Consider the following 14,843-nt stretch of genomic DNA (forward strand, 5'->3'; position numbering starts at 1 on the left):
TGAGCTGAATGTGTTTCAGTACCGAGACGAATGCATTTTCATGGGCGGCTGACATGCAAGCCTGCTCGGTATATTTTGCTCCTTCGGCTCTGCAAGTCCCGCGCTCGTAGTTACTGAACGCTGTGCGGAAAGATTTAAAGCATGACGGATGGTGTTTGGCCTCACAAGCAAAGAGGTCTTTGCTTTTCACCGATCTATGAAGTCGAACTAGACCCATTTTCTCAGCCCGTGATTCAATTTGCTCCCATGCATTTTCTTTGTTCTTATAAGATGTGTTGTTGGGCTAGACTGAATCCCTGGTGTTGGGCTAGCGGCTAGGGTGCCGGCTTAGGATCCTACGATCCTGGGTTCGAATCCCGGTCGATCGCTGAATTAACGCCAGGGGGGTTGACTCAGCCTGTCATCCTTCTGAGGTCGGCTAATTGAGTACCAGTTCACTGGTAATTCCCTGTTTGTCGTTAAAGGCGGCAAAAAGGGTTGGCGTCAGGAAGGGCATCCGGCCGTAAAACATTGCTTCAAAAAGGGGACCGAAAAACAACCACGGTTCCCGAAAAAGGCCAACCCCCGCTTTGCGGGGAAAAATGGCCTCTAAAGGTGGTTTTTTTTTTTTTTAATAAGATGTGAAGTATACAGGTCTCTTAGTTTTACGATGACCATCTTTGATCTCTACTTTGTCACAGAAAATGCACTCTGGCGGGAAGATGGGTCCAGCAGAACCCCCTGATTTACGAGGGGAGTGATGCCGCTGTGAGGTTGATGGTTCTGGTTCTGTACCATCTCCCAGAAGCTGAAGGTTGCCAGTAAAGCGCTGATAACAGTTGCGGTGATACCCAACACTTTCCACGTCATCGGGGAGAGTTGTAGGGATCTGGTCACACACTGATTGCATACGATATGGGGACTCATGTGATTGGTGGACGTGTCAATTTCGGATCTTCTGAAGCTGTTGTAGTTTTTCTGTAGCAGTTCCTTTGATTTTAGTGAGGGGTATAAAATGACCATGATCAGACATGGATGGCACATGAAGGATGCATGCAGGTGGAGAGTATTTGTGGGCTGCAGGATCTACACTCCGTTTTCTTTTGGGCATGCCGACTTAATGTCTACTTCTACCACCACTGTTAGAGAAATGAATGAGAAATCACCATTAATGTTAAAGGCGCCCTGTTATGAAATCTGGACTTCTCAATCTGATAACAGATGTTCTGAATGCAACCATCATGTTCTACAGTAGCCTAATGTTTGATGCTAACAAATGTTTTTGGGATACAAGCAGTGATAACAACAATTAAGCTGGAACCCTACGTAGATTTTAAGAGGCTAGCTATAGCTAACATGGTGCTAGCTAGTTCAGCTCTGATGCTGCCTGTTTCTGGTTCCATGCAGAAACTGACGTCCACATGCGTGTGTAGCTAATGTTTGGCACTAACAAATGTTTTAGTGATACCAGCAATGATAACAACAATTAAGCAAGAAACCTACGTAGATTTTAAGAGGCTAGCTATATCTAACATGGTGCTAGCTAGCTCAGCTGTGATGCTGCTTGTTTCTGATTCCATGCAGAAACTGACATCCACATGTGTGTGTGTGTGTGCAGCTGAGTTAACTTCTTACCTTGTTGGTTTGGACGTTGAATATCCAGCAACATCAGTTGGCATCGACGAAGATGCAGAACTATTAACGGAGGTATTGAATACATTTACGAAAATAGGAAATGGCAGTAATGGCAGGACAAATTTGCAAAATAGCATGCCAGAGATACATGTGGCCACTTCAGGAATAGTTTTATGATGATCTTTGACCCTCAAAGCATGGGTCTAGACACCTTATTTGTTCAGTTATCTGCAATATTGCCTGATATATAGTGAAACTAGATTTTTCGATAATGGCGGCACTAATTTGCATAAAAATAATACGTGGGACATTTTGACAACTTTTTAACATAGCTCATCATTTTCTACACAACTTTTCCAATCTCGTAACACTGATTAGAAGTATATTTCCGGGGGGTGCATGATACCCCCCTCTTCCGACTAGACTAATTGCTTCGCAGGATATCCGGTCATTCACACAGTAAACAATGGGTAAGCATTGCTTCATGAAATATCCCATCGTTCACACTGTGAACAGCTTCGCCGGATATTCCACCAGGTGCATAGCACGTCATCCCCGCCAGTTACTGTACAGAATGAAAACACTCCACCCTATATATTAGTGCAATTAGCTGTCTCCCTTTTCCCCCATTGAAACAATGGCACGGTACACATTAGTGGATTTTCAGACATTCGTGTGATTTTCATCGAAATTTGAGGGATTTTCATCGACATTCGCGGATTTTGCCTCGCCATTCGTGGATTTTCACGACTCGGAAACCAATCCCCCCTTTTTCCATTGAAACAAATGCCTTGCCATTCACGGTGTCACAATTTGCAGCACTTTCCAGGAATATATCCCCCATGAACAGCGGGATCCGACAGTACATACATACTTGCATACATACATACATACATACATACACTATCATACACTATCATACAATGACAGCTATCATTGGCTCTCACACTATAAAATGACATTTTACTCGTAACTTCTGAATAAAGTGTCTTTGATGTTACCCAAATGGATTTTTTGTTGCGTTTTTATGGTGTCAAATCCGTCTTGAGGAATTTGAACTTCATCAATTTGTATTTGATGAGGGGAGGGGAGCTTGAGCAAGTCAACAAGAGTTAGAGTTAATGTTAGGTTTAAAAGAAAATTAATTGTGAATAACGTAGAATGGATTTCCATTTTAGCTTGCACTTAAAAATATCAATGACTAGATACCACTTTATGCTGGCGGTCACAGACTACAGCATAGTTGAAAAAAAAATTCCTTTTTATTCTTGCATGCATCTCCCCGTATCGTTTTTTTCCTTGTTCCTGTTTCATAATAAATAAATAAATAAAAATCACCCTCACAGATTAACCATGAAATAATATATATTAAAAAAAATATATCGCTTGGCTGACTACCAAAAACAAAATGAAGCACGACCCATGGAGGTTCATATTTCAACATTAGAGGGGGATGAAGGAATGAGGTGAGGAAGAAACTTTACGGCAACGAGGTTTGAATTTCTGAGAATATACACGGTTATGGAAGGGTTTTAGTTTTAAACATACATCTGTTTAAAATTTTTCACAGATTATGTTCTGAAACACAAGGTGCAGTTTAACTTCCCAAGTCAAAAACCAGTTGTTTCATAATTATACAGCAAAATAAAGACTACAAGCAAAATCCCTTACCTGTGCACATGATTCCTCAGGTGTATGTGCACTCACACCATACAGAGATGGCAGGTCCAGTCTGTGGATTGGCAGTCGCTCCAAACTGTGTACAAGTGCAGGTGCCAGATGCGATGTCTGGCCGGAGCCTGAAGCACCGTCCAGCAAAAGCCGCGGGCGATGTGAGCAAGGTTGCTGTGGGGCTGAGCTGTAAGGAGAAATGGAGGGAAGCAGACAAAGAAGACAGACGTCACAAGATTTTTGGTTCTGGGGTTTGAAAGCTTTATCTCTGTTCTCCGAGTGACCTGCTTCCGGAGTCAAGCGAACCATTCAAGATGTGTCTTGCCATCGATTGTCCACTCTGTTTCTTTTGCTCATCACCATTGTCTTGGTTAGGCTTCTTTTTTTTTTTTTTGGTATACTGAATCGAGGCTCGTGAAAGAGTTAAGACTAATGTAAGGCATTAAGGCCTTACACGTTATTCAACGGGCAGGCGTTCTCCTTCATTCACTGCTTTTTTCTTTCATCCTGCTTCAAAAACCTTTCCCTCATTTCTTTATTCTTCTCAAAACAACCACAAATAAGTAAGTCATTCATAATTTTCATTCATTATGATCTCATTCCGCCAAGTCATTCAGTCCCAAGCTATACCTTTCCTCATTATTCCTTTCCTTTTTATTCCAACTCCCATTTGTCTGTGTCAAAAAAATCCCTTTGAATTATAAATTGTAAAATGTTCAATTTTATTTTCTTCACTCTCATTCCAAGTGTCCTCCGATATTCCTTCTTTCTCTCCTGGAGAGCTAGCAAACCCATGCGCGGTCTACAATAACATTAATACAGCACTGTTTATATCGTGCCCAAAATCATCCTTCCTGCCACCCAAACCGTAAAATTTGTCTTGGTCTTTCTGCCCTTCAGATTATCAAACAAAATTTGATTCATAACGAGTATGGGAAATGGTGTCAACCCCTTTCATGTCAGTACCGTCCCCCACTCTCCCCTATCCCCCTCAAACATAATCTCCTTCACGTACACAAACCCCCAGGCCTAGGCCTGACAATCTGTGAACTTTCCAAATGGGATTTCTGCCATGGCAAATCCTCCCTTGTGGCAAATCCTCCAACTGTCCCGCTAATGTTGCCTGTTCTTACAATGCTCCAATTGGTTGATCTGATCATGTGCTTGTGAAAGTCAACATCTATCTGGCTATTTTCAGAGCTGCCTCAGCACCGGCGAGCCAGGCAGGCCACTCAGGCAGATTGGCAGGGACCCTAAGCTTCCATCTAATCTCAGAATTGGTCTCCTATTTTTTTTCTGAGTTCTTCGACATTTGATATTAGTACGGCCTGCAAGTTCTTCGACAGAATCCATCTCTATTATGCAGAGATTCACCTAATCTCGTCTACAGTTATCATAAATATTCTATCATCCATGGCACACCAAAAGCTGTGGTGAGGTAGTTGCCTTGAAACAACATGCGGTCTCTTCAAGGAAGGCAATTTTTTTTGTATACATAGTCAAGGCTCATGGAAGAGCTAGTACTAGTACACTGAACACACAACAGAACAAAAGGAACAGCCGAGAAAGGGGGGAACACACCAGCAGATCAGATGGCCAAGACAGAGGAATATGGACAAACAATGAGTGGGGAGGAATGGAGGGGGGGGGGGGGGGGGGGGGAAGGAGGGGATGAATTGGGTGGACAAGATTGACTCGGAAGGAAACTTTCAGAAAGCACACTGGAAATTTGGAAGTAGGAGGGGCCAGAAAACAGCATCTGACCAAAGTCAAGGCTGAACTAAAAAGAAGAAAAATACCTTAAATGGTAATTGATCCACGATGAATAAAATATTTAAAAAGCTGATGTTTCGGGCCTTACCGTTCAGCGGAGCAAAACAAAGACATTGGGCAGGTGCTGATAAAAGCAAAAAGTTTCTTATCAACCAATGAAGGGTAAGGCACGAAAGGTCAGCTTATCTTATTCATAGCAAATCAGTTATCATGAATGGTATTTCACGTCCTATTTGTTTTGATTTCTCTTGCCCAAGCAGATCACAAATTTTGTGCTGAAATTAGTGATTATATTCTTTCCAAATTTGAACATTCAAACTCGTCTCCTTCCTCAAAAACCTGGTGCCAACAAAAATCAATCTCTAAATATGGCCCACCAGCCACCATGACATGGTGAAATACTCTCTGAGTATCGCCCACCACACCAAATCCCATCTCTCACTTCAAATGGCACAACTGCCGACTTAACTACTCATAAAATGTCCGAATGACTCAATTCTGTGTTGACTTCCAAAATGTTGTGTCCACAACCCCTCACTCTCTGTATCAACACTAGGCAGTGATAACCAATTGCTCCTGGGCTACGTTTTTGTCACCTGAGATGGTGGAGAAGGTTCTGGCAACCCTGAACTCCTATTTTACAAATGGCCCGGACGGCATCAGAGATTTCTTAAAAACATGCTATGCCACTCCAGCACACCCTCTTTTTGCCCTGTTCACCCTATAAATTGTCCAAGGTCATCTGCCACCTGCTTTGAAGCCTGACATCACCACGGAATTACACAACTAGAGCTTCCAGGGAAGCAGAAGTCAACTGAACTGACTGAGACAACTTTAAAGTAGGTCAGTTGTCTGTACTAGATTTGACTTAAATGAAAAGCCAACAACCTTGTGTAATAATTTTAAGGTCCTTGTATCCTTATACTTGTCCTTGTTTTACAATTCATACAATGTTACACTTTGCAACAATGTTGCAGAAATATAGTTGTGTAGATAAAAGGAAACGGGTGTAATTCGCTTTCAAAGTCACCCACCCCCACATCTTGTCCCAGTGAACATTTCCACAAAACGTCGCAAGTGCATATTTAAGTGACGTCAGAAGCTTTTCTTAAGAGCTGAAAAAAATATGCCGGCCTATGGCGGCCATTTTGTGACAGATCGGGTTGACATGCGATAGCAACCTATCTTGTGTGGTAAGAGTCTCACACACCAAGTTTGATCAAAATCCGTAAATATTTGTGGACGTTAAAGTCGGAGGTGGAATCCATGTGCCCTATTATAAACACTGGGGGCATAGTGAAGCATTTACATTAACTTTTGAAGCAATTACAAACCAAATTTTCCCACATATATCAATTGAATTATTTAATCCTGTTCATTACGGAAAATTTTAAATACATTATGCTGTGTGGAGAGATTAAATTTTCAATTGTAATACTGTATAATATACTTAAATATTCCTGGGAATTATTTTTCACAGTTTTACTTTTAAACCATTTTTGCAGAAATTCTAATTCGCAAAAAATGTATATCTGTGTATATACTATAATTGGCAGAAAATGTAAATTAAGACAGCGCCGCAGGTTGGACACCAAGCCGCCATGACCTATGTTAATGCTAATCTGCAAAGATAAAACAATACTTGGTGCATGTTTAAATGCTTGGTGCATAACCGCGATATGAAATAAAGTGTAAAAATCTGAGCAACTGTTGGTCAGCTATATAAGTGTACCAAGGTGAGACAAACTTCATCCTCATCGCAACATCAAATCAACACTGTGCAGAAAGTATATTCCAAACCATCACCTAACAAGATGTCATTGTGGAAATGGATAAAATCTCCGAAAACGCATGGCTTGCTGAACCAACAGCATTGTGAGATGTAAGACGAAGCCGGATCGATACAGGCTGCCGATGACACCATCGATGATTTAATGCCCAAACGTCCGAGAAAAATGAAGAGTGGAGATTACAACAACGACAATAACCAGGTCTGAACCAAGATTGCCTGTACCACCGTGGAGATTGGTGCACGATGTGTGGTCAAGAAATTGCAAACGCAGTTGAGTTGGCTCATAAATGACAGAATGGTGAGAAGTATAAAAGCTGACTACACAAAGAAAGAAAGAATCCAAAGAACTGAGTTCCACCATGCTTTTGGATGAAAAGTACCCCGACATGGTGAAATACTCGATTAAAAAAAAAAGAAGCTTAATGTCGGAGTGATCAACCGGTGTATTGTTCGGTTAATTACAGACACTTAATTATGGCAGACCTTTGACTTTTAATATAACGAATTGCTGTGGTATTTACCTCTAGACTTTAGGTCTACTTGTGCTGAGAAAATGTTGTCTTGTTGCTTGCATTTAAACATATTTTGTATCAAATAACCAACCTGTTTATCTGTTGTGCATACTTTATATCTGTTGTGTCTTCTTATTATAATTCACGAGAATTATAATTCGTCGAAAAATAAAATAAAAATGTGAAAATTTATTAAGTGTAGATATTAAGTATATTACAGTATTTCACACTTTGAAACAAAATTAAAAGAAAACAATAGGAGAATACAACGACGATCCATGTACCATGAAGAGAGGAATGGACGGCGTATCGCAGCAGTGTTGACCGTTTGAGGTCCGTTCTGGAATATCGAAGGCATGTCTTCCTCGTCACTGTACCCATCATCTTGCATAATCCGGCTCACAAGATCTGCAAAGGAGAATATGGCAGGAGAAAATATATTTAACTTATCATGGGGATATTATTATAATAAAAAAAAAAAAAATCTTCAAAATCATCACGAGTGGGGAAACTATATTTTGCATTTTAATACCTGATGATGACAAGATAAAAATTTAACGGTACTCGATACAGCACATACCTCCCCCAGGCTGAACAATTTACATTTTGTATCCCACCAACAGGCTGGATCTGCATCCAAACCTGCACCAAAATCGAATCACATCATCACCGAACCAACTCATCCACAACATTTTCAAACATCATGCTATATATCTCGTGGACCCAGATGGAATTAAAGGAAGATGGAAGAGATATATGGAAATGCTGTTGAATGCAGAGAATGAATGGGATGGCAACATAGAGAGTAACCCAGTTTTAGGACCGGCAGAGAAGATAACTGAGAAGGAAGTTGAGGAAGCGATAAAAGCAATGAAGAGGAGAAAAGCGGGAGGGCCGACGGGAGTTGTGGGATATATGTTGAAGGCAGCAGGAAGTTGGGGTGTGAAGAGAATGACAGAAATCTGTAATCTGATAGTGAAAGAAGGCCGCATTCCAGTGGATTGGCAACTGAGTACCCTCGTCCTTCTATACAAGGGGAAAGGTGACCGACCCTCTGGACAGTGGCTCGTATCGAGCGATAAAGTTATTGTAGCATGGAATGAAGGTATTGGAAAGTGTGTGGGAGAGGAGGATAAGGAAGAAAGTGAAGATCGACGAAATGCAGTTTGGATTTATGCCATGAACAGGAACGACAGACGCGCTTTTTATTGTAAGGCAGTTGCAGAAGTACATGGAGAAGAGGAAGAAGTTGTTTCTTGGGTTTGTTGATCTGGAGAAAGCATTCGATAGGGTTCCACGCAAAGTAGTGACATAGGCATTGAGGAAGTTAGGCATGGAGGAATGGTTGATCAGAGTAGTGATGGCAATGTACGAAAGAGCGCGCACAGCTGGAAGGATGAAGGACGGGAACAGTGGTTTAGTTTGAGGTGAAGTTGGGAGTTCATCAGGGGTCGGCACTAAGTCCACTACTATTTGTAGCTGTGATGGAGGTGCTGGCTCGGAACGTAAAGGAGGGTTTACCGTGGGAGTTGTTGTATGCAGATGATCTGGTATTGATTGCAGAAAGTATGTATGGACTGAAGGAGAAGATGAACAAGTGGAAGGAATGTATAGACACAAAAGGTCTGAAGGTGAATATCAGAAAGACGAAGGTGATGGCAAGTGGTAAAGCATGTGGTGAGGTGGAAAAAACTGGGAAGTGGCCGTGTGCTGTATGTAGGAAGGGTGTCGGAGTGAACTCCATTCAATGTACAATGTGCGCTGAGTGGGTTCATCAAAAATGTAGTGGTTTGAGAGGGTCATTAACCAGTGTGGCAGCTACATTCAAGTGTAAGGTGTGCACAGAGGGAGCTGCAGATGGAGGAAATGTTGAGTTGGATCTTGGAGACGGAATGAAGCTGGAAGGTGCGAAAACATTTTGCTACGTAGGAGACATGCTGAATGGAGATCAGACTCGGCAACGGTTGCAAGAGTGAGATGTGCATGGAAGAAGTTTCGGGAAATGAGTGGTGTGCTGACGAGGAGGGGAGTGTCGTTGAAGCTGAAGGGAAAGGTGCATGCTGCATGTGTGAGAAGTGTTATGATTTATGGGAGCGAGACATGGGTAATGAACGTAGAGCAGCAACGAAGGCTGGAAAGGGTGGAAATGCGAATGGTTCGGTGGATGTGTGGAGTATCGTTGAAAGAAAGGAAGACAAATGATGAATTGCGAAAGATGATGGGAATAGAGCATGTGATGGATGCTGTGAAGAGAAACAGGTTGAGATGGTTTGGTCATGTGTTGAGGAAGGATGAAAGTGACTGGTTGAGAAGAGTGATGGAAATGAATGTAGAAGGAAGTAGAGGACGGGGAAGACCGAAAAAGACTTGGCTAAAGATGGTGGAAGAAGAAATGTGGGCAAGGGGGTTAACAAGGGGAGATGCAGAAAATAGGGCAAAATGGAGAAGATTGTCATGGGGACCGAAAGGCTAACCCCCGCTCTAGCATGGAAAATGGCCTTAAAATGCCTGTTGTTGTTGTTGTTGTTGTATGCTATATATCGTTTTTGGCCCCATTTCTCAACGGTGAAGAATCACTTAAAAAAATTTAGTGTCCGGATCAGGATTTTCACCAAAATCCAATCATTTCGTCCTCGTCACACACCCAACCTGTACACCACATTTCGTCCGAATCTGTCCACAACTTTGATATATCCTGTTCACAAACAAATTGACAAATAGACGAGTGAAAACAACCTTCGCTCAACTTTGAAGGTGGAGGTAACAACAATCTATAACTGGAGCGGCACTCAGTAAAGGGCATCGCCTCTCCTCACATGCTCTTTCTGAACAAAATTACCATCGTTAACTAAACACACCACTATTATGGGCCACATAACTGTCTCATCCATGTACAGTGTGGCCCCGTTATAACGTGATCGTTGAAGTCCATAAAATGTTATCGTGAAAAAAGCGGGGTCGCGCTAAATCGGGGTTCAACAAAATCAGCGTTCAAACTGACCCAATGTTGACCTAACATCCTAAAACAACAAAATAAAACCTTCAAGAATATTATCAATCATCATTTAGTCCGGCTTGGGATCCTAGGATCCTGGGTTTGAATCCCGATCGATCGCTGAATTAACGCCAGGGGGGTTGACTCAGCCTGTCATCCTTCCGAGGTCAGCAAATTGAGTACCAGCTTGATGGGATGAATGATCACGGTGTGTACCCAGATTTCGAATGGGCACACTGTATCCCTGCGCATCGTCAGAGCGTGACCAAGGGTTGGCGTCAGGAAGGGCATCCGGCCATAAAAACATTGCCTCAAAACAGGGAACCATGAATTGTCATGGGGCCCGCAAGGCTAACCCCTGCTCTAGCAGGGTAAAATGGCCTTAAAACGATCATTCATTCATGCATTCATTTAGTTTATTTCTTAAAAAAGTAATCGAGTGTTCCTTGCTTGAATGTAGCATGTCGCTGGCTGCGAGCGAAATCTAGAATGCTTCTGAGTTGGAGGATTTTTATGTGGTCCACCTCCTGGGTCTCCAGCCAACAGAGGCTAGCCTCGAGGTGTTCAATGGCTTCAGACACTTTTGGGGGTGGGGGTGGAGGCTCTTCATTATCATCTTCTTGTGGCTCGAGAACCGGTACACTTGCCTCCGCTGGTGCTATAGTAGTTACGTTACGGACGATTTCGGCGTCCGTCAGGTGCTCATATGTTGGGCATACGTCGTCGCAGAGTGCCACTGGTGTTGCTCTTCTTTGCTCAATTCAGACAGCCTCTCTGCCTCACGCACATCTTCCTCTGTGAAGCCGTACAAATCTGGCTCGTCATGATCTTCTGTGGTGGATTGGCGTGATGAAAAGGCTGGCCCCAGACCCTTCTCCCAGCATTTCTCCACACATGACGAGCTGATTGCTGCCCAGGCCTTCCCACCTAAGTAGCAAACTTCCTTCACGTTCAGGCTTTTCAGATAGGCTTCAAGCATTGTTGAGTCTTCCACAATTCTACGAATTAATTCCCGCCTGTAATTCTGCTTGAACACGGAGATGATCCCCTGATCTAGGGGCTGGATCTTGGATGTAGTGTTCTTGGGGAGGTAAGAAACTCGGACCTTTCCGTCACGGCTTACTAGGTTGGCAGCTGGCGGATGAGCGGGACAGTTGTCAAGCAAAAGAAGAGCTTTGGGTTCCAGCTTTTGCTTACGTAAGTAAATGAGCGTGGACGGCAGGGACAAAGGTTTTGTGAAACCAATCCTCAAAGATGACACTTGTCATCCAAGCATTTCTGCTGTGCGTGTACTCGAACGGTAACGACTTCATGTTGACATGGTGGAAACAGCGGGGCGAGCGAAATTTGCCAATCATGAGCGGTTTTAACTTGTGTTCCAGTCTTGTTTACACAAAACAACGTCACGCGATCTTTGCGTTGTTTGAACCTCTCACGTCAGTGGGCGTCATCTTTGGTAGCCAGTGTATGGTCTGGGATCATCTTGTAGCAGAGGCCCATTTCGTCACAGTTGTACACTTGTTCTTCCACGTAGCCACCTTCTTCCAAGAGAGTTTTTAGTTGAGCCGGGTATTCGCTGGCGGCGGCACTGTCGGCTGAGCGAATTTCTCCTGACACCAACACTTGAGAAATCCCATGACGGCATTTAAACGGTCTAAACGGTTTAGACGGACCGTTTAACAGGTCTAGCCATCCATTGCTAGCTTTGAACTGTGAGGTTTCTCCATTGATCTGGTTGTCAAACTTCTCGGCTTGAGCTTTGAGAATAGGACCGGAAATTGGAAGGCCTTCTGAGCGAGCTTGAACGAACCACTCGTACAGGGAGTCATCGAGGCTGACATCTTTGGCTGTCTTCAGGCGTTTGGCTTTAAGTCCTGCTTCTTCTTCAACTTTGCAAAGCGATGCCCGCAACTTTTCTTCTTGAGATTTCCAGCCACGAAGTGTTGATTCCGGTATCCCGAGGTCTCGTGCAACTCGAGTTTGACTTTTAGTCTTCACGCACGCGTCAAGCGTGAAGATAGGCTTCACGCACGCGTCAAGTGCGTGAAGCCTATCTTTCACAGAAAAAGATTTTCTTTTTCTAGCAGTTTGTTCCATTTCCGGAAAGAAGTTCCGGAAAGAGCAAAAAAAAAAAGGTCCAATGACGAGTTATATCCGAATTTGCGTTAAATCGGGGCGCGTAAAATCGGGGTTTCATTGTACTCTATTATGTCACATACCTTGCCATTATCAATAGCTTTATTGTACACCGCACCTTTCCTATGCCATCTCCAGGCACTGCATAACGTCATTGCTGGGCACCGAAGGGGGCTCGACAATGGCGCACGCTGAAAGGGAGTACTCAGTTTTCACTCTGGTTGTTTGTTTGTTTTCTTGTTACTTGCAAAATCGAAGATTTTTCAAGTATATTGGTCGGTTGCGTTTGTGGTTCTGTCTGTCTGTCTGTCTGTCTGTCTGTTTGTCACCGGCCTACAGGTCACAATTCAAAACCGATCGTCATGCAACTTCACCAAGTTGTATAGGTCATCCCAAATGAAAAGTCTATTGATTTTGAGGTCAAAGGTCATCTGGAGGTCACATTTCTAAAATCGTCATTTTAAATCCGACACTTCAAAATTGAATAGCATTTGTATATCGAGTCACTAAATTGGGAAATTAAGTATATTTGAGGTCAAAAGGTGAAAGGTCAACTCAAGGTCAAATTTTAAAAATCTGATTTTCATCTGAAAAGCCATCAATTTTCAACCGATTGACATCAAAATTGAACAGCATCTGCATATCGAGTCACTAAATTTGTAAACATACTATTTTTGAGATCAAAAGGTCAAAGGTCAACTCAAGGTAAAACTTCCAAAATCATTAATTTTCATCTGAAAACCCATCAATTTTCATCTGATTGACTTGAAAATAGAACAGCATTTGTGTATTGCCTCACTGAATTGGGAAACCAACTATTTGAGGTCAAAAGGTCAAAGGTCAACTCAAGGTCAAACTTCTAAAATCGTCATTTTTCATCTGAAAAATCGTCACTTTTTATCCTGTTGACCCGAGCTTTGATCAAGATCGTAAATTTTAATCTTCATGAAATGGACAATTTGCTGTATCAATGGAAACTTGGGGGGGGGGGGGGGGGGTGCGGATTTTGGCTCCGCATGACGTCTTCTTGTTTGTCCGGGCGATATCTCAGCCATCCTTTGAGCTAAGAAGCTGAAATTTTGGCACAATAGTGAGCAAGTACTTTGTCAAAAACAGTATTTATTGTTTTTTGATTAATCAATTAACTGAGGAGTTATTTAATGATTAGCGATTAATTAAGTACTTATTTAATTAATTAAATTTACTTTCTCTTCTGGCCATTATCTCAGGTACCTTTTAAGTTAGGAAGCTGATATTTGGACATGCCAGTGACCAAGTGATGTGGCTATCAAGGATATTTTTGATTTATTGATTAATCATTTAATCGATTAATCAATTAATTTTTTTATTTTTTATTAATGACAATTAATTAAATTTCTAAAAGATACATCTTCGGATGAAGCACTAGTGGTTTGGTTATGCTATTAGCCAATTGATTAGGAAAATATTTTATGATAATCTTTTCTTGATTTTAATTATGCAATTAATCAATCAATTATTGTGCACCTCTCCCTCCAAATACAGTCTCTGAGCTGCACGGCGGTATTGCCGGGTGCCAGAGGTGCCCCGGCAATGCCGCGCTGGAGGATATTTAATTATTTGGCATGGGGGCGGTGTACTTTGAATGTATCTGTACTTGTTGATTGATTGATTAGGCTATTCAAGAACCACTTTTGTGCACATTAAGGCTAAATTTCATGAAGGAACAAAAATATGAAAAAAAATTCAAACTATATTCCCCATGGCTAGTCGATCATATGTATGACGTTTCACATCGATCTGTTGAGAGCCTCTGCAGAAATGTTATTTCCGCTTTCATTTTCAATCCAATATGGCCTCCAGACCACGTGACCGATGAAGTCATAAATTTAATCATTCACTTACATCGGGTCGTAGATCAGATATATGAAGTTTCAGATTTTTCAGATAAGGATTTTGATTCAACCAATTATGGCTGGAATGCCATTTCAGTGACGTCATAGTTATCACCCTTCATATTCCATACCCTTCTTCAAGTACAGAAGGTGGATCAGACTCGGCAACGGTTGCTGGAGTGAGATGTGCATGGAAGAAGTTTCGGGAACTGAGTGGCATGCTGATGAGGAGGGGAGTGTCGTTGAAGCTGAAGGGAAAGGTGTATGCTGCATGTGTGAGAAGTGTTATGATTTATGGGAGCGAGACATGGGTAATGAACGTAGAGCAGCAACGAAGGCTGGAAAGGGTGGAAATGCGAATGGTTCGGTGGATGTGCGGAGTATCGTTGAGAGCGAGGAAGACAAATGATGAATTGCGAAAGATGATGGGAATAGAGCCTGTGATTGATGCTGTAAAGAGGAACAGGTTGAGATGG

The 14,843-nt window shown here is 42.3% G+C and overlaps 1 protein-coding gene across 10 annotated transcripts in view; it reads right to left on the reverse strand.

Annotated features, from left to right (window-relative positions):
- LOC137432409 (ATPase family AAA domain-containing protein 2) overlaps window positions 1-14,843 on the reverse strand; it is a 155,564-nt gene that overhangs the window by 65,026 nt on the left and 75,695 nt on the right. For all 10 annotated transcript variants that reach the window (XM_068124315.2, XM_068124313.2, XM_068124320.2 and 7 more), the window contains 2 exons: window positions 7,647-7,770; window positions 3,286-3,472 (listed from right to left, as the gene is read on the reverse strand). In XM_068124315.2, coding sequence (XP_067980416.2) covers window positions 3,286-3,472; window positions 7,647-7,770 — 311 coding nt within the window. The remainder of the gene's footprint in view (window positions 1-3,285; window positions 3,473-7,646; window positions 7,771-14,843) is intronic.

This window comes from Myxine glutinosa, chromosome 8 (assembly GCF_964187855.1).
Source record: "Myxine glutinosa chromosome 8, kmMyxGlut1.1, whole genome shotgun sequence".
Taxonomy (NCBI): Eukaryota; Metazoa; Chordata; class Myxini; order Myxiniformes; family Myxinidae; genus Myxine; species Myxine glutinosa.